This window comes from Oncorhynchus masou, chromosome 18 (genome assembly GCF_036934945.1).
Source record: "Oncorhynchus masou masou isolate Uvic2021 chromosome 18, UVic_Omas_1.1, whole genome shotgun sequence".
Lineage (NCBI taxonomy): Eukaryota > Metazoa > Chordata > Actinopteri > Salmoniformes > Salmonidae > Oncorhynchus > Oncorhynchus masou.
The window spans coordinates 69,232,149-69,252,152 of NC_088229.1; the positions used below are offsets into that span (position 1 = coordinate 69,232,149).

Here is a 20,004-nt window from a genome sequence, read left to right on the forward strand (position 1 = left end):
GAGAGAGAGAAGAGAGACAGAGAGAGAGAGAGATGAGGGTGGTAGAGACACAGATAGAGAGAGAGAGAGAGAGAGAGAGAGAGAGAGAGAGAGAGAGAGAGAGAGAGAGGAGGGTGGTAGAGACAGAGAGAGAAAGAGAGAGAGAAAGAGAGAGATGAGGGTGGTAGAGAGAGAGAGACAGAGAGAGAGAGAGAGATGAGGGTGATAGAGAGAGAGAGATGAGGGTGGTAGAGAGAGGGAGAGAGATTTGTGGTCACAAGATTTGTGACCAGGTCACAAGATTTGGTCACAGGTCACAAGAGAGAGAGAGAGAGATGAGGATGGTAGAGAGAGAGAGAGAGAGAGATGAGGGTGGTAGAGAGAGACAGAGAGATATGAGGGTGGTAGAGACAGAGAGAGAGATGAGGGTGGTAGGGAGAGAGAGAGAGAGAGAGATGAGGATGGCAGAGAGAGAGAGAGAGATGAGGGTGGTAGAGAGAGACACAGAGATATGAGGGTGGTAGAGACAGAGAGAGAGAGATGAGGGTGTTAGAGAGAGAGAGATGAGGGTGGGGGAGAGAGAGAGAGAGAGAGAGAGAGAGAGAGAGAGAGAGAGATGAGGGTGGTAGAGAGAGAGGTATGGGGTGGTAGAGAGAGAGAGAGAGATGAGGGTGGTAGAGAGAGAGAGAGAGAGAGAGAGAGAGAGAGAGAGAGAGAGAGAGAGAGAGAGAGAGAGATGAGGGTGGTAGAGAGAGAGAGAGATGAGCACGGTAGAGACAGACAGAGAGAGAGAGAGAGAGAGAGAGACGAGCCCCATGACAGCCCCATGACAGCAGCACAATTAGACCCAACCAAATCATGAGAAAACAAAAAGATAATTACTTGACACATTGGAAAGAATTAACAAAAAAACAGAGCAAACTAGAATGCTATTTGGCCCTACACAGAGAGTACACAGCGGCAGAATACCTGACCACTGTGACTGACCCAAAATTAAGGAAAGCTTTGACTATGTACAGACTCAGCGAGCATAGCCTTGCTATTGAGAAAGGCCGCCGTAGGCAGACATGGCTCTCAAGAGAAGACAGGCTATGTGCTCACTGCCCACAAAATGAGGTGGAAACTGAGCTGCACTTCCTAACCTCCTGCCCAATGTATGACCATATTAGAGAGACATATTTCCCTCAGATTACACAGATCCACAAAGAATTCGAAAACAAATCCAATTTTGAAAAACTCCCATATCTACTGGGTGAAATTCCACAGTGTGCCATCAGAGCAGCAATATTTGTGACCTGTTGCCACGAGAAAAGGGCAACCAGTGAGGAACAAACACCATTGTAAATACAATCCATATCTATGCTTATTTATTTTATCTTGTGTCCTTTACCATTTGTACCTTGTAAAAACACTGTATATATATATATATATATATATATATATATATATATATATATATATATATATAATATGACATTTGTAATGTCTTTATTGTTTTGAAACTTCTGTATGTGTGATGTCTACTGTTAATTTTTATTGTTTACCTTACTTGCTTTGGCAATGTTAACACATGTTTCCCATGCCAATAAAGCCCCTTGAATTGAATTGAATTGAGACGAGGGTGGTAGAGAGAGAGAGATGAGGGTGGTAGAGAGAGAGAGAGAGAGATGAGGGTGGTAGAGAGAGAGAGAAAGAGATGAGTGCAGTAGAGACAGAGAGAGAGAGAGAGAGAGAGAGAGCAAACTAGAATGCTATTTGGCCCTACACAGAGAGTACACAGCGGCAGAATACCTGACCACTGTGACTGACCCAAAATTAAGGAAAGCTTTGACTATGTACAGACTCAGCGAGCATAGCCTTGCTATTGAGAAAGGCCGCCGTAGACAGACATGGCTCTCAAGAGAAGACAGGCTATGTGCTCACTGCCCACAAAATGAGGTGGAAGCTGAGCTGCACTTCCTAACCTCCTGCCCAATGTATGACCATATTAGAGAGACATATTTCCCTCAGATTACACAGATCCACAAAGAATTCGAAAACAAATCCAATTTTGAAAAACTCCCATATCTACTGGGTGAAATTCCACAGTGTGCCATCAGAGCAGCAAGATTTGTGACCTGTTGCCACGAGAAAAGGGCAACCAGTGAAGAACACGCACCATTGTAAATACAACCCATATCTATGCTTATTTATTTTAACTTGTGTCCTTTACCATTTGCACATTGTAAAAACACTGTATATATATATATATATATATATATAATACGACATTTGTAATGTCTTTATTGTTTTGAAACTTCTGTATGTGTGATGTCTACTGTTAATTTTTATTGTTTATTTCACTTTATATATTATCTACCTTACTTGCTTTGGCAATGTTAACACTTGTTACCCATGCCAATAAAGCCCCTTGAATTGAAATTGAATTGAATTGAATTGAGAGAGATGAGGGTGGTAGAGAGACAGAGAGAGATGAGGGTGGTAGAGAGAGAGACAGAGAGAGAGAGATGAGAGATGATGGTGGTAGAGAGAGAGAGAGAGAGAGAGAGAGAGATGAGGGTAGTAGAGAGAGACAGGCAGAGATGAGGGTGGTAGAGAGAGAGAGACAGAGAGAGAGATGAGGGTAAGGAGGAGTGGGTGGCCAGATGAGTCAGTAAATCCCTGTAGAGTTATTTGTCTGATCATCTAACTATATGCCTACTTGGAAAAGAGAGAAGGGCATCGTTAATTCCCCCAGGCTCCAAGACACGTTCATACTGTTAGCCTTTTCAGAGAGAATGAGAGGGGGAGGTAGAGGAGAGGGAGAGAGTGGGATGGTGGTTTGGAGAATATTACTCGGGGAAATTGGTTATTCTGGGAGAGTGGAACGTCAGAGGAGAGAGACTATAATAACTGCAACCTATGGAATATTGTAATACTAATCCTCGTTCCTTCCTCTCCTTCCATTCCTCCCTCCCTCTCCTTCCATTCCACCCTCCCTCTCCTTCTATTCCTCCCTTCCTCTCCTTCCATTCCTCCCTCCCTCTCCTTCCATTCCTCCCTCCCTCTCCTTCCATTCCTCTCCTTCCATTCCTCCCTCCCTACCTCCCTCCCACCACCCCATCCCTCTCCTTCAATTCCTCTCCTTCCATTCCTCCCTCCCTCTCCCCTTCCTCTCCTTCCAATCCTTCCTCTCTCTCCCCTCCCTCTCCTTCCATTCCTCCCTCCCTCTCCTTCAACTCCCTCCCTCCCTCCCTCTCGCTCTCCAGGAGTTGGACGAGGCGCTGAAGATCTGCAACTACATCTTCACCCTCATCTTCGTCCTGGAGTCTGTCTTCAAGCTGGTGGCCTTCGGCTTACGACGCTTCTTCAAGGACAGGTCAGAGGTCACACTTTGTCTCAGAGTAGGAGTGCTGGTCCAGGATCAGTTTTAATTTTTTTAGTCCAGAATGAATATGATTATATAGAAATGGTGGGGGACCTGATCCAAGTTCAGTACATTATGGGTCCAGAGGCCCCTTCAGAAGAGTTCAGACGAAGCAGCGAGGTTTGTGAGTTAGTGGAAAGGTGCATCGCTGGAAAGCTCTTGAAACTCTAGGGGCGCTATATCATTTTTGGATAAAAAGACGTTCCCGTTTTAAGCGCAATATTTTGCCACAAAAAGATGCTCGACTATGCATATAATTGGTAGCTTTGGAAAGAAAACACTCTGACGTTTCCAGAACTGCAAAGATATTTTCTGTGCGTGCCCTACAACGTGAGCTACAAGGAAAAACCAAGATGAAACGGCATCCAGGAAATTAGCAGGATTTTTGAGGCTCCGTTTTCCATTGTCTCCTTATATGGCTGTGAATGCGAGAGGAATGAGTCTGCCCTTTCTGTCGTTTCCCCAAGGTGTCTGCAGCATTGTGACGTATTTGTAGGCATATCATTGGAAGATTGACCATAAGAGACCACATTTACCAGGTGTCCGCCCGGTGTCCTGCGCCGAAATTGGTGCGCAAACCTCAGCTGCAAGTATTTTTCCATGGAATTCAGAGAAGAAAGCAGGCTTCCACGAACGATATATCAATGAAGAGATATGTGAAAAAACACCTTGAGGATTGATTCCAAACAACGTTTGCCATGTTTCGGTCGATATTATGGAGTTAATTCGGAAAAAGTTTGACGTTGTTGGTGACTGAATTTTCGGTTCGTTTCGGTAGCCAAATGTGATGTACAAAACGGAGCGATTTCTCCTACACAAAGATGCTTTCAGGAAAAACTGAACATTTGCTATCTAACTGAGAGTCTCCTCATTGAAAACATCCGAAGCTCTTCAAAGGTAAATGATTTTATTTATTTGGTTATCTGGTTTTTGTGAAAATGTTGCCTGCTAAATGCTACTCAAAATGCTAAGCTAGCTTAGCATACTCTTACACAAATTAGTGAATAGCGATGGTTCAAAAGCATATTTTGAAAATCTGAGATGACAGTGTTGTTAAGAAAAGGCTAAGCTTTAGAGCAGGCGCATTATTTTCATTTTATTTGCGATTTTCAGAAATCGTTAACGTTACATTATGCTAATGAGCTTGAGGCTATAACTGTATACAGGTTTTTTTCATAGCCAAACGTGAACAAAACGGAGCGATTTGTCCTACACAAATAATATTTTTTTGAAAAACTGAACATTTGCTATCTAACTGAGAGTCTCCTCATTGAAAACATCTGAAGTTCTTCAAAGGTAAATGATTTTATTTGAATTATTTTCTTGTTTTTGTGAAAATGTTGCTGGCTGAATTCTAGGCTTATAGCTATGTTAGCAATCAATACTCTTACACAAATGCTTGTTTAGCTATGGTTGAAAAGCATATTTTGAAAATCTGAGATGACAGTATTGTTAACAAAAGTCTAAGCTTGAGAGCAAATATATTTATTTCATTTCATTTGCGATTTTCATGAATAGTTAACGTTGCGTTATGCTAATGAGCTTGAGGCTATAAATAGAATCCCGGATCCGGGATTGCGTGACGCAACAGGTTAAACGCTGGTAAAACACAGTGCTATCGTAGCTTTATCGTAGCTTTAAAACCCTTGGCTTCCCCACTGAACATAGTCGAGGTTGAAATTGCGTTTGATAATAATAAACTACATTCATCTCAGTCCATCATCATGTGGATAACTGCTATAGGCCCTTAACCTCTCTGGCCCACCCGGGACGCAACCGCACCCCCTGCCAACAATAAATGCAAATGCGCTACGCCAAATGCTAATAGCACTCGTTAAAACTCAAACGTTCATTAAAATTCACATGCAGAGTACTCAATTCAAGCTACACTCGTTGTGAATCTAGCCAACGAGTCAGATTTGTAAAATGCTTTTCGGCGAAAGCATGAGAAGCTTTTATCTGATAGCAGGCAACACCCCGAAATACCAGAAGGGGACGTAAACAAAGGAATTAGCGTAGCCGGCGCTACACAATACGCAGAAATGAAATATAAAACATTCATTACCTTTGACGAGATTCTTTGTTGGCACTCTTATATGTCCCATAAACATCACAATTGGGTCTTTTTTTCGATTAAATCGGTCCTTGTGTACCCAAAATGTCAATTTATGAACACCGTCAGATCCAGTAAAAACACATTTTTTAAACGCAACGTTATTTTTTAAAATTAAAAAAGTTGCCTATCAACTTTGACAAAATACTTCACACTACTTCTGTAATCCATTGTTAGATATTACTAAACGTTAATAAACGATCAGATTGATCACGGAGCGATCTGTATTCAATAAGCACAAGTTTGGGAAACGTAACCAACTTTTCCGGTTCCATTGTTTACAGCTGTGGACTTGACAACCGGATGTGGCTATTACTCAGATGACCAACGATTTAGTTGAATCGAAATCACAACACTGGCGACATCATGTGGAAGCTATAGGAACTGTATTCTCAGCCTTAAGTATTTTTCCTTCCAATAGACAATACATGGACTGGCGGATTGATTATTTCTTCGTCGATTTAGTGTCCAGGTTCTCTGGCGATTTTGACCACGGAACTCGTTTTGTTATAGTCACAGACACCATTGAACCAGTTCTAGAAACTTCAGAGTGTTTTCTATGCACACATACTAATCATATGCATATACTATATTCCTGGCATAAGTAGCAGGACGTTGAAATGTTGCGCGATTTTTAACAGAATGTTGAAAAAAGTAGGCCAATCTCTAAGTGGTTCTAAGTGATAAACCCTAGACGCTGTCGTAGGTGAAAAGCCCAGGAGGGCGTCCATTTCTGAAAGGGTGAAACCGACACGCTTGGCACCGGCGATCAATGTGACCACGCTCAAGCCCCCCCCCCCGACCTCAAGTCGCTTACATCACTCGTTTTGCCCGTTGTAACATTTACCCCCCCCAACCTGAATTAACTTTTCTTTGCACTTTCCTAGTGAAAACAAAATGCAGGAGCAACACACCCAGATTCTAGTCTAATCAACTCCATTTAAATGGTATGACCAAACAACAGCCTGATTACCAAGAAACCCAACATACAATTTAAATCCAGACACTTTTTGATGTATTTATTTAACCAGTTACGTTGACTGAGAACATGTCATTTACAGCAACGACCTGAGGTATAGTTACAGGGGAGATGAATGAGCCAATTGGAAGCTGAAGATGATTAGGTGGCGCGTGATGGTATGAGGGCCAGATTGGGAATGTAATCAGGACACCCCTACTCTTATGATATGTGCCATCGGATCTTTAGTGACCACAGAGAGACACATCTGTTCAACGTTCCATCGGAATGACAGCACCTTACTCAGGGCAATGTCCCCAACCACTGCCCTGGGGCATTGGGATATTTCATCAGACCGGCGTATCTCCTACTGGACCAACTCTTCCCAGCTTCAGAGGCAAGTCAGCAGTGGGCTGCAGGTTGTTATGCTGCTGGCACTTTAGAATACATCAATCAGAAAACAATGCAATAAAGACAATATCAAATTTCAAACCAAATTAAAACAGTATTTTAATTCACACAGTAACATTAGTTTGGTGATTCAAGCTTCATCAGTCTTCACACCTCAAACCGTGTCCATGCTGACAGGGTCTGTGGGAATGTCCCATCCTGGAGATTGCCATGGTAATGGTCTCTCTCTCTCTCTCTCTCTCTCTCTCTCTCTCTCTCTCTCTCTCTCTCTCTCTCTCTCTCTCAAATATACATCCATCTATCTAGACAATGCCATATTGAATCCAACACGCCAGGTTGGCATCAGCAAGGTGCTAGACGCATCTTCTTCACTCCCTCTAATTTTCTATTGCATGTGCGCACACACATGCAACCACATACAGGACTATGTACACACACACACACACACACACACACACACACACACACACACACACACACACACACACACACACACACACACACACACACACACACACACACACACACACACATACACACAGGTAGCCAGGCCCTTCAGGGGTCCAATATAAAATCATTGTGATTAAAGTTATTGCCTATATTGTTGATTCATGCACTCCGAGTAGATGCTGACATCATGGAGAAACTATCGAGTTGCGTCGTACCCTGCCCTCAGGGAACACACACACACACACACACACACACAACACACACACTGGACACTGGCAAATGAAGAGAAATATGATGAATTAGCAGACATGCTTAACAATGGCAGGGGGGTTTATGGGTTGGACCACAACACACACACACACACACACACACACACACACACACACACACACACACACACACACACACACACACACACACACACACACACACACACACACACACACACACACACACAGTCCAACACTCACACACAGTCCCACATTCCAACACAATGCTGGAACAGAAATGGAAAAACGTTTCCACATTGTGCTCTCATCAACAGTTCTGCTCGGCTTGGAGAAGCACGTTCACAGTGATCTTTATGGTTTTAGTCCTGCCGTCATCTACTGTCATCTCGGCGAGCGAGTGTATCAGTGATTTGTCTCATCATATTACTTCAGACATTTGCTCTAATGAAACACCGTAGATGGTCCAGGTCCTCCAATTGTCTGGGGTCTTCTGTTGCAGCCTTGTGGTCTCTACCGATGTATGCTACCTGACTGTGTGTTATTGGTGTGTATATAACATGACCTGTGTGTGTGTATAACATGACCTGTGTGTGTGTATAACATGACCTGTGTGTGTGTGTATAACATGACCTGTGTGTGTGTATAACATGACCTGTGTGTGTGTATAACATGACCTGTGTGTATAACATGACCTGTGTGTGTGTGTATAACATGACCTGTGTGTGTGTATAACATGACCTGTGTGTGTGTATAACATGACATGTGTGTGTGTGTGTGTGTATAACATGACCTGTGTGTGTGTGTATAACATGACCTGTGTGTGTGTATAACATGACATGTGTGTGTGTGTGTATAACATGACCTGTGTGTGTGTATAACATGACATGTGTGTGTATAACATGACCTGTGTGTGTATAACATGACCTGTGTGTGTATAACATGACCTGTGTGTGTATAACATGACCTGTGTGTGTGTGTATAACATGACCTGTGTGTGTATAACAGGACCTGTGTGTGTATAACATGACCTGTGTGTGTATAACATGACCTGTGTGTGTGTATAACATGACCTGTGTGTGTGTATATAACATGACGTGTGTGTGTGTATAACATGACCTGTGTGTGTGTATAACATGACCTGTGTGTGTGTGTGTTGTAGGTGGAACCAGCTGGATCTGGCCATAGTGTTGCTGTCCATCATGGGCATCACTCTGGAGGAGATTGAGGTCAACGCATCCCTGCCCATCAACCCTACTATCATCAGGATCATGAGAGTACTGAGGATAGCAAGAGGTGTAGACAAACACACATACATGTACACATGTCCACACACACACACACACACACGTACACACACACACACACACACACACACACACACACACACACACACACACACACACACACACACACACACACACACACACACACACACACACACACACACACACACACACACACTCACACGCATTATCTCTCTGTTTTTCTCTCTACACACACACACAAGTACACACACTAAATCCTCCTCCGTTACTGTCCTTCTGTTTTAATATGGGTTGTAAGCAGCGTTTCCAGGGTTTCTCCTCTTTTTGTGTGGCTGGCCCCAAAGCATCCCTGGTAAGGTGTGAAGTGACCAGATGGCACCGGGAACAAAGCCATCTCACACACACAGGACAGAGAGGGAGGGGACTCAGGGAGACAGGCTGGGAGGGACAGGAGGAGACAGTGTTGAGCTCAGGGAGACAGGCTGGGAGGGACAGGAGGAGACAGTGGTGAGCTCAGGGAGACAGGCTGGGAGGGACAGGAGGAGACAGTGGTGAGCTCAGGGAGACAGACTGGGAGGGACAGGAGGAGACAGTGGTGAGCTCAGGGAGACAGACTGGGAGGGACAGGAGGAGACAGTGGTGAGCTCAGGGAGACCGACTGGGAGGGACAGGAGGAGACAGTGGTGAGCTCAGGGAGACAGACTGGGAGGGACAGGAGGAGACAGTGGTGAGCTCAGGGAGACAGGCTGGGTGGGACAGGAGGAGACAGTGGTGAGCTCAGGGAGACAGGCTGGGAGAGACAGGAGGAGACAGTGGTGAGCTCAGGGAGACAGACTGGGAGGGACAGGAAGAGAAAGGAAAGGAGACAGGGACAGAGAATTACTGCCTGTTTACAGAAAGGAGACAGGGAGAGAGAATTACTGTCTGTTTACAGAAAGGAGACAGGGACCGATAATTACTGCCTGTTTACAGAAAGGAGACAGGGACAGTGAATTACTGCCTGTTTATAGAAGGAGACAGGGACAGAGAATTACTGTCTGTTTATAGAAGGAGACATGATGGTAAAAGGTGACAGAGGAAGAGGAGATGTAGTGAATGATGAGTGAGGAGGTAGAGGAGGGGTAGAGGAGGGGTAGAGGAGAGGTAGAGGAGAGGTAGAGGGGAGGTAGAGGGGAGGTAGAGAAGAGGTAGAGAAGAGGTAGAGAAGAGGTAGAGGAGAGTTAGAGGGGAGGTAGAGGAGAGGGAGAGGTAGAGGGGAGGTAGAGAAGAGGTAGAGAAGAGGTAGAGAAGAGGTAGAGGAGAGGTAGAGGAGAGGTAGAACGGAGGTAGAGGAGAGGTAGATGAGAGAGGAGGTAGAGGAGAGGTAGAAGTGAGTTAGAGGAGCGGTAGAGGAAGAGGAGAGGATGGAAGAGAGGAGGTAGAGGAGAGGTAGAGGAGAGGTAGAGGAGAGGTAGCAGAGAGGTGGAAGAGAGGTAGAAAGACAGGTAGAGAGGGGGTAGAGGAGAGGTAGAGTAGAGGTAGAGTAGAGGTAGAGGGGAGGTAGAGGAGAGGTAGAGGAGAGGTAGCGGAGAGGTAGAAGAGAGGTAGAAAGACAGGTAGAGAGGAGGTAGAGAAGAGGTAGAGGAGCGGTAGAGGGAGAGGAGAGGTAGAGAGGAGGTAGAGAAGAGATAGAGGAGAGGTAGAGAGGATGTAGAGGAGAGGTAGAGGAGAGGTAGAGGGGAGGTAGAGGAGAGGTAGAGGAGAGGTAGCTGAGAGGTAGAAGAGAGGTAGAAGGACAGGTAGAGAGGAGGTAGAGAAGAGGTAGAGGAGCGGTAGAGGAGCGGTAGAGGGAGAGGAGAGGGAGAGGAGAGGTAGAGAGGAGGTAGAGGAGAGGTAGAGGAGAGGTAGAGGAGCGGTAGAGGGAGAGGAGAGGGAGAGGAGAGGTAGAGAGGAGGTAGAGGAGAGATAGAGGAGAGGTAGAGAGGAGGTAGAGGAGAGATAGAGAGGAGGTAGAGGAGAGATAGAGGAGAGGTAGAGAGGAGGTAGAGAAGAGATAGAGGAGAGGTAGAGAGGAGGTAGAGAGGAGGTAGAGAAGAGATAGAGGAGAGGTAGAGGAGAGGTAGAGAGGAGGTAGAGAAGAGATAGAGGAGGTAGAGAAGAGATAGAGGAGAGATAGAGGAGAGGTAGAGAGGAGGTAGAGGAGAGGTGGGGAAGCTCATCTGTTCAGTCTGACTGTAATGAAATGTCTAGCGGTTCAAGTCCTTATTGATTATTGTCACACAGAACCCTAACACCCGCTCAAAGTGTGTGTGTGTGTGCATGCTTGCGTGTGTGTGTGTGTGTGTGTGTGTGTGTGTGTGTGTGTGTGTGTGTGTGTGTGTGTGTGTGTGTGTGTGTGTGTGTGTGTGTGTGTGTGTGTGTGTGTGTGTAGAAGCCTGCTCCTCTGGATTATTTGTCAACTTCAAACAGACAGTTCTTTCATTCATGTTGTGGCCGTCCTCCACTGCTACCAATTAACCCTGCCTCCTCCTCCTCCTCCTCCTCCTCCTCCTCCTCCACCACCTCCTCCAGCACCCTGTCAGTGACATCATCAGAGAATCTCCATTAGTATCTCACCGGATATGTTTTACTACAGTTATTCCCAAATGTAATTTTTTTTGCGTGTGTGTGTGTGTGTGTGTGTGTGTGTGTGTGTGCCGTCAGTGCTGAAGCTACTGAAGATGGCAGTGGGGATGAGAGCGTTGCTGGACACGGTCATGCAGGCCCTGCCTCAGGTAAAGTACCGTAGAAGTACTAGGTAGTAGGAGTAATAGGAAGTGGAAGTACCAGGTAGTGGAATAACTAGGCAGTATGTAGTAGAAATATTAGGCAGTCAAAGTACTGGGTAGTAGAAGTACTAGGTGGTACAAGTACTAGGCAGTAGAAGTACTAGGCAGTAGAAGTACTAGGCAGTATCTGTAATAGGCAGAAGAAATACTAGGCAGTCAAAGTACTGGGTAGTAGAAGTACTAGTTAGTAGAATTACTAGGCAATAGAAGTACTAGGAAGTAGAAGTACTAGGCAGTAGAAGTACTAGGCAGTAGAAGTACTAGGCAGTAGAAGTACTAGGTAGTAGAAGTACTAGGCAGTCGAAGTACTAGGCAGTAGAAGTACTAGGTAATAGAAGTACTAGGCAGTAGAAGTACTAGGTAATAGAAGTACTAGGTCATAGAAGTACTAGGCAGTAGAAGTACTAGGCAGTAGAAGTACTAGGCAGTAGAAGTACTAGGCAGTAGATGTAGTAGGCAGTCGAAGTACTAGGTAGTAGAAGTACTAGGTAGTAGAAGTACTAGATAATAGAAGTACTAGGTAATATAAGTACTAGGCAGTAGAAGTACTAGGTAATAGAAGTACTAGGTCATAGAAGTACTAGGTAATAGAAGTACTAGGTAATAGAAGTACTAGGTCATAGAAGTACTAGGCAGTAGAAGTACTAGGTAGTAGAAGCACTAGCCAAAAGTACTACAACCAGATGACTATGCATGTTCTTTCTCTCTGAGACAGCTACATTTAGCCTTTTCAATTGGTTTACAGTTGAATCGCCGATTTGACTTACTCCCATTAGATGCAATTACTAATCTTCTTCACCTTCTACTATAATATTCATCCATGTTTCATCCTGGGGTATTTCCTTCAGACAGGAATCTCTTTACCATAGCAACTAGTTTACAGAATCTTCAACCTGGTCTCAGAGCATTTCATATTATTCTGTACGTAAATCTGTGAGAAACAGATAGAGAGAGAGGGAGAGAGACAGAGAGAGGGAGAGAGACACAGAGAGGGAGAGAGACACAGAGAGGGTGAGAGACACAGGGAGAGAGAGAGACAGAGAGGGAGGGAGACACAGAGAGGGTGAGAGACACAGAGAGGGAGAGACACAGAGAGAGAGAGAGACACAGATAGGGAGGGAGGGACACAGAGAGAGAGAGAGAGACACAGAGAGGGAGAGAGACACAGAGAGGGAGAGAGACACAGAGAGGGAGAGAGAGAGACACAGAGAGGGAGACGGAGAGAGACACAGAGAGGGAGAGAGACAGAGAGGGAGAGAGAGACACAGAGAGGGAGAGAGACACAGAGAGGGAGAGAGACACAGAGAGGGAGAGAGAGACACAGAGAGGGTGAGAGACACAGAGAGGGAGAGAGACACAGAGAGGGTGAGAGACACAGAGAGGGAGAGAGACACAGAGAGGGAGAGAGACACAGAGAGGGGGAGAGACACAGAGAGGGAGAGAGACAGAGAGAGGGAGAGAGACACAGAGAGGGAGAGAGACACAGAGAGGGAGAGAGACACAGAGAGGGAGAGAGAGACACAGAGAGGGAGAGAGACACAGAGAGGGAGAGAGACACAGAGAGGGAGAGAGACACAGAGAGGGAGAGATACACAGAGAGGGAGAGAGACACAGAGAGGGAGAGAGACACAGAGAGGAGAGAGACACAGAGGGAGAGAGACACAGAGGGAGAGAGACACAGAGGGAGAGAGACACAGAGGGAGAAAGACACATAGGTAGAGAGAGAGAGGGAGAGAGAGAGAGGGGGAGAGACAGATTACTATTATTGTTATTACTATAATTATTAATGTTTATCATTCCAAATATGGGTGGTAATGGTAGTGATAACAGTTTAGTGATGGTAGTAGTACTCATAGTAATGATGATTGTAGTTGTAGTACTGATATAAAGGAGAAGATGACCATTATTTAGTTATAGTTTCATTTTCCATAACTTGATTTTATATTTATTACATTTCTACTATTGACTGTTACCATTTTATTGTTATTATTTTTGTATTTAATTTTGTATTATTATTTACTACCATTTTATATTATTATTTGCTATCATTTATAATTTTGTTACAATGTATATTGTATACATTGTTGCTTTGGCAATATTGACACAATGTTTTTCATGCCAATAAAGCAGCTTGAATTTGAATTTGAATTTGAATTTGACAGAGAGAGAGAGACAGAGAGAGAGAGAAAGAGAGAGAGAGAGAGATGGAGAGAGAGAGACAGAGAGGGAGAGACAGAGACAGAGAGAGAGACAGAGAGAGAGAGAGAGAGACAGAGACAGAGAGAGAGAGAGACAGAGACAGAGACAGAGACAGAGAGAGAGACAGAGACAGAGACAGAGACAGAGACAGAGACAGAGAGAGAGACAGAGACAGAGACAGCGACAGAGACAGAGACAGAGACAGAGAGACAGAGACAGAGACAGAGAGAGAGAGAGAGAGAGAGAGAGAGAGAGAGACAGAGACATAGAGAGAGAGAGAGAGATTGAGACAGAGAGACAGAGACAGAGACAGAGAGAGGAAGCCACACATACCCCACTCTCACATTCACCCAAGCCAATGGCATGTACCAGATGCTCAGCAGGCTCTGCTCACACTTACTGGCCTGAGGCCAAACCACGACCAACAACATTGGACACTCTATGGAACAAAAAGCCTTCACTATATCATCCTGGAATATCCAAGGCTTGAGGTCATCTGCCTTTGGCCTGAAGAGCAGAAACCCGGACTTCACCAAAGAAATCAGTAATACAGACATTGTCATCCTGCAAGACAACTGGTATAGAGGGGACAGACCCACTGGTTGCCCTCTAGTTTACAGAGAGCTGGTAGTCCCATCCACCAAACTACCAGGTATGAAACAGGGAAGGGACTCAGGGGGTATGCTAATTTGGTATAGAGCAGACCTAACTCACTCCATTAAATTAATCAAAACAGGAACATTCTACATTTGGCTAGAAATTAAAAAGGAAATTATCCTAACAGAGAAAAATGTCCTCCTGTGTGCTACCTATATCCCCCCACTAGAATCCCCATATTTTAATGAAGACAGCTTCTCCATCCTGGAGGGGGAAATTAATCATTTCCAGGCCCAGGGACATGTACTAGTCTGTGGCGACCTAAATGCCAGAACCGGACACCCTCAGCACACAGGGGGACAAACACCTGCCTGGAGGTGACAGCATTCCCTCCCACATATGCCCCCCTAGGCATAACTATGACAACATAACCAACAAAAACGGGTCACAACTCCTGCAGCTCTGTCGCACGCTGGGTATGTACATAGTCAATGGTAGGCTTTGAGGGGACTCCTATGGTAGGTACACCTATAGCTCATCTCTTGGCAGTAGTACTGTAGACTACTTTATCACTGACCTCAACCCAGAGTCTCTCAGAGCGTTCACAGTCAGCCCCTGTCAGACCACAGCAAAATCACAGTCTACTTAAACAGAGCAATACTCAATCATGAGGCATCAAAGCCAAAGGAACTGAGTAACATTAAGAAATGCTATAGATGGAAGGAATGCAGTTTGGAAACCTACCAAAAAACAATTAGGCAACAACAAATTCAATCCCCTTTAGACAATATCCTGGGTAAAACGTTCCACTGTAATAGTGAAGGTGTAAACTTGGCAGTAGAAAATCTTAATAGTATATTTGACCTCTCAGCTTCCCTATCAAATCTAAATATCTCAAATAGAAAACCGAAGAAAATTAACAACAATGACAAATGGTTTGATGAAGAATGCAAAAATCTAAGAAAGAAATTGAGAAACCTGTCCAACCAAAAACATAGAGACCCTGAAAACCTGACTCTACGCCTTCACTATGGTGAATCACTAAAACAATACAGAAATACACTACGGAAAAAGAAGGAACAGCATGTCAGAAATCAGCTCAATGTAATTGAAGAATCCATAGACTCTAACCACTTCTGGGAAAATTGAAAAACACTAAACAAACAACAACACAAAGAATTATCTATCCAAAATGGAGATGTATGGGTAAACCACTTCTCCAATCTTTTTGGCTCTATAACAAAGAATAAAGAGCAAAAACATATACATGATCAAATACAGATCTTAGAATCAACTATTAAAGACTACCAGAACCCACTGGATTCTCCAATTACATTGAATGAGTTACAGGACAAAATAAAAACCCTCCAACCCAAAAAGGCCTGTGGTGTTGATGGTATCCTCAATGAAATGATCAAATATACAGACAACAAATTCCAATTGGCTATACTAAAACTCTTTAACATCATCCTTAGCTCTGGCATTTTCCCAAATATTTGGAACCAAGGACTGATCACCCCAATCCACAAAAATGGAGACAAATTTGACCCCAATAACTACCGTGGAATATGCGTCAACAGTAACCTTGGGAAAATCCTCTGCATTATCATTAACAGCAGACTCGTACACTTCCTCAATGAAAACAATGTACTGAGCAAATGTCAAATTGGCTTTTTACCAAATTACCGTACAACAGACCATGTATTCACCCTGCACACCCTAATTGACAACCAAACAAACCAAAACAAAGGCAAAGTCTTCTCATGCTTTTTTGATTTCAAAAAAGCCTTAGACTCGATTTGGCATGAGGGTCTGCTATACAAACTGATGGAAAGTGATGTTGGGGGTAAAACATACGACATCATAAAATCCATGTACACAAACAACAAGTGTGCGGTTAAAATTGGCAAAAAACATACAAATTTCTTCACACAGGGTCGTGGGGTTAGGGCACTAGAAAAGTCTGCAGCACCCGGCCTCACCCTACAAGAATCCGAAGTCAAATGTCTGCTGTTTGCTGATGATCTGGTACTTCTGTCACCAACCAAGGAGGGCCTACAGCAGCACCTAGATCTTATGCACAGATTCTGTCAGACCTGGGCCCTGACAGTAAATCTCAGTAAGACCAAAATAATGGTGTTCCAAAAAAGGTCCAGTCACCAGGACCACAAATACAAATTCCATCTAGACACTGTTGCCCTAGAGCACACAAAAAACTATACATACCTTGGCCTAAACATCAGCGCCACAGGTAACTTCCACAAAGCTGTGAACGATCTGAGAGACAAGGCAAGAAGGGCATTCTATGCCATCAAAAGGAACATACATTTCAACCGACCAATTAGGATTTGGCTAAAAATACTTGAATCAGTCATAGAGCCCATTGCCCTTTATGGTTGTGAGGTCTGGGGTCCGCTCACCAACCAAGACTTCACAAAATGGGACAAACACCAAATTGAGACTCTGCACGCAGAATTCTGCAAAAATATCCTCCGTGTACAACGTAGAACACCAAATAATGCATGCAGAGCAGAATTAGGCCGATACCCACTAATTATCAAAATCCAGAAAAGAGCTGTTAAATTCTATAACCACCTAAAAGGAAGCGATTCCCAAACCTTCCACAACAAAGCCATCACCTACAGAGAGATGAACCTGGAGAAGAGTCCCCTAAGCAAGCTGGTCCTGGGGCTCTGTTCACAAACACACCCTACAGAGCCCCAGGACAGCAGCACAATTAGACCCGACCAAATCATGAGAAAACAAAAAGATAATTACTTGACACATTGGAAAGAACTGAGCAAACGAGAATGCTATTTGGCCCTACACAGAGAGTACACAGCGGCAGAATACCTGACCACTGTGACTGACCCAAAATTAAGGAAATCTTTGACTATGTACAGACTCAGCGAGCATAGCCTTGCTATTGAGAAAGGCCGCCGTAGGCAGACAAGGCTCTCAAGAGAAGACAGGCTATGTGCTCACTGCCCACAAAATGAGGTGGAAACTGAGCTGCACTTCCCAACCTCCTGCCCAATGTATGACCATATTAGAGAGACATACAGTGACTTGCGAAAGTATTCTACACCCTTGAACTTTGCGACCTTTTGCCACATTTCAGGCTTCAAACATAAAGATATAAAACTGTATTTTTTTGTGAAGAATAATTTTGCACGCCCAATTTTTCAGTTTTTGATTTGTTAAAAAAGTTTGAAATATCCAATAAATGTCGTTCCACTTCATGATTGTGTCCCACTTGTTGTTGATTCTTCATAAAAAAATACAATTTTATATCTTTATGTTTGAAGGCTGAAATGTGGCAAAAGGTCGCAAAGTTCAAGGGGGCCGAATACTTTCGCAAGGCACTGTATTTCCCTCAGATTACACAGATCCACAAAGAATTCGAAAACAAATCCAATTTTGAAAAACTCCCATATCTACTGGGTGAAATTCCACAGTGTGCCATCAAAGCAGCAAGATTTGTGACCTGTTGCCACGAAAGAACACGCACCATTGTCCTTTACCATTTGTACATTGTAAAAACACTGTATATATATATATATATATATATATAATATGACATTTGTAATGTCTTTATTGTTTTGAAACTTCTGTAAGTGTGATGTCTACTGTTAATTTTTATTGTTTATTTCACTTTATATATTATCTACCTTACTTGCTTTGGCAATGTTAACACATGTTTCCCATGCCAATAAAGCCATTGAATTGAATTGAATTGAGAGAGAGAGAGAGAGAGAGAGACAGACAGAGAGAGAGACAGAGAGAGAGAGAAAGAGAGAGACAGAGAAAGAGAGAGACTGAGAGAGAGACAGAAAGAGAGAGAGAGATACAGAGAGAGAGAGAGAGACAGAGAGAGAGACAGAGAGAGAGAGAGAGAGAGAGAGAGAGAGAGAGAGAGAGAGGGAGAGAGAGACAGACAGACAGAGAGAGAGAGACAGACAGAGAGAGAGAGACAGAGAGAGAGAGAGAGATGGTGAGATGTCGGCTACAGTGTTAAATTCTTTAGAGCTTGTCAGATTTCTACATAATTAATAATGATAATAAGTTAGACATGTTTTGGGTCAGCAGAGATTTGCCTAGTACTTCTACTACCTAGTACTTATATTACCTAGTACTTCTACTGCCTAGTACTTCTATTACCTAGTACTTCTACTACCTAGTACTTATATTACCTAGTACTTCTACTGCCTATTACTTCTATTACCTAGTACTTCTACTGCCTAGTACTTCTATCACCTAGTACTTCTACTGCCTAGTACTTCTATTACCTAGTACTTCTACTACCTAGTAATTCTTTTGCCTAGTACTTCTATTACTTCTACTACCTCGTACTTCGACTGCCTATTACATCTACTACCTAGTACTTCTACTGCCTAGTACTTCTACTGCCTAGTACTTCTACTGCCTAGTACTTCTACTGCCTAGTACTTCTACTAGCTAGTACTTCTACTGCCTAGTACTGCTACTACCTAGTACTTCTACTGCCTCGTACTTCTATTGAGGGTTAACAGTACCGTATCTGGGCCTAAACGCAATACATCTCTATTGTAGGTTTACGGTACTGTACTTTGGGCTAAACCCACTACCTCTCTATTGTAGGTTTACAGTACTGTACTTGGGCCTAAACCCACTACCTCTCTATTGTAGGTTTACGGTACCGTACCTGGGCCTAAACCCACTACCTCTCTATTGTAGGTTTACAGTACCGTATCTGGGCCTAAACCCACTACCTCTCTATTGTAGGCTTACGGTGCTGTACTTGGGCCTAAACCCACTACCTCTCTATTGTAGGTTTACAGTACTGTATCTGGGCCTAAACCCACTACCTCTCTAATGTAGGTTTACGGTACCGTACCTGGGCCTAAACCCACTACCTCTCCATTGCCTTACTCTTTCCAAGCAATGACTTACAATTTTGTTTAGTGTTGGCCTGCCCCTCAATGCATCTTCTCCTCTCCTCTCCTCTCCTCTCCTCTCCTCTCCTCTCCTCTCCTCTCCTCTCCTCTCCTCTCCTCTCCTCTCTTCTCCTCCTCTTCTCTTCTCTTCTCTTCTCTTCTCTTCGCTTCTCTTCTCTTCTCCTCTCCTCTCTTCTCCTCTCCTCTCCTCTCTTCTCCTCTCCTCTCCTCTCCTCTCTTCTCCTCCTCTTCTCTTCTCCTCTCCTCTCCTCTCTTCTCCTCTCTTCTCCTCTCTTCTCCTCTCCTCTCCTCTCCTCTCTTCTCCTCCTCTTCTTTTCTCTTCTCTTCTCTTCTCTTCTCCTCTCATCTCTTCTCCTCCTCTTCTCTCCTCTCCTCTCCTCTCCTCTCCTCTCTTCTCCTCCTCTTCTCTTCTCCTCTCCTCTCCTCTCCTCTCTTCTCCTCTCGTCTCCTCTCCTCTCTTCTCCTCCTCTTCTCTTCTCTTCACTTCTCTTCTCCTCTCCTCTCCTCTCCTCTCCTCTCCCTCTCCTCTCCTCTCCTCTCTTCTCCTCTCCTCTCCTCTCCTCTCCTCTCCTCTCCTCTCTTCTCCTCCTCTTCTCTTCACTTCTCTTCTCTTCTCTTCTCCTCTCTTCTCCTCTCCTCTCCTCTCCTCTCC

At 44.1% G+C, this 20,004-nt stretch overlaps 1 protein-coding gene across 1 annotated transcript in view; it reads left to right on the plus strand.

Annotated features, from left to right (window-relative positions):
• The window catches only part of LOC135505195 (voltage-dependent T-type calcium channel subunit alpha-1G-like), a 235,965-nt gene that overhangs the window by 195,612 nt on the left and 20,349 nt on the right, over positions 1 to 20,004 (plus strand). The window contains exons 25-27 of the mRNA XM_064924359.1: positions 3,228 to 3,337; positions 8,707 to 8,840; positions 11,495 to 11,565. Of these exons, the coding sequence (XP_064780431.1) occupies positions 3,228 to 3,337; positions 8,707 to 8,840; positions 11,495 to 11,565 (315 nt within the window). The remainder of the gene's footprint in view (positions 1 to 3,227; positions 3,338 to 8,706; positions 8,841 to 11,494; positions 11,566 to 20,004) is intronic.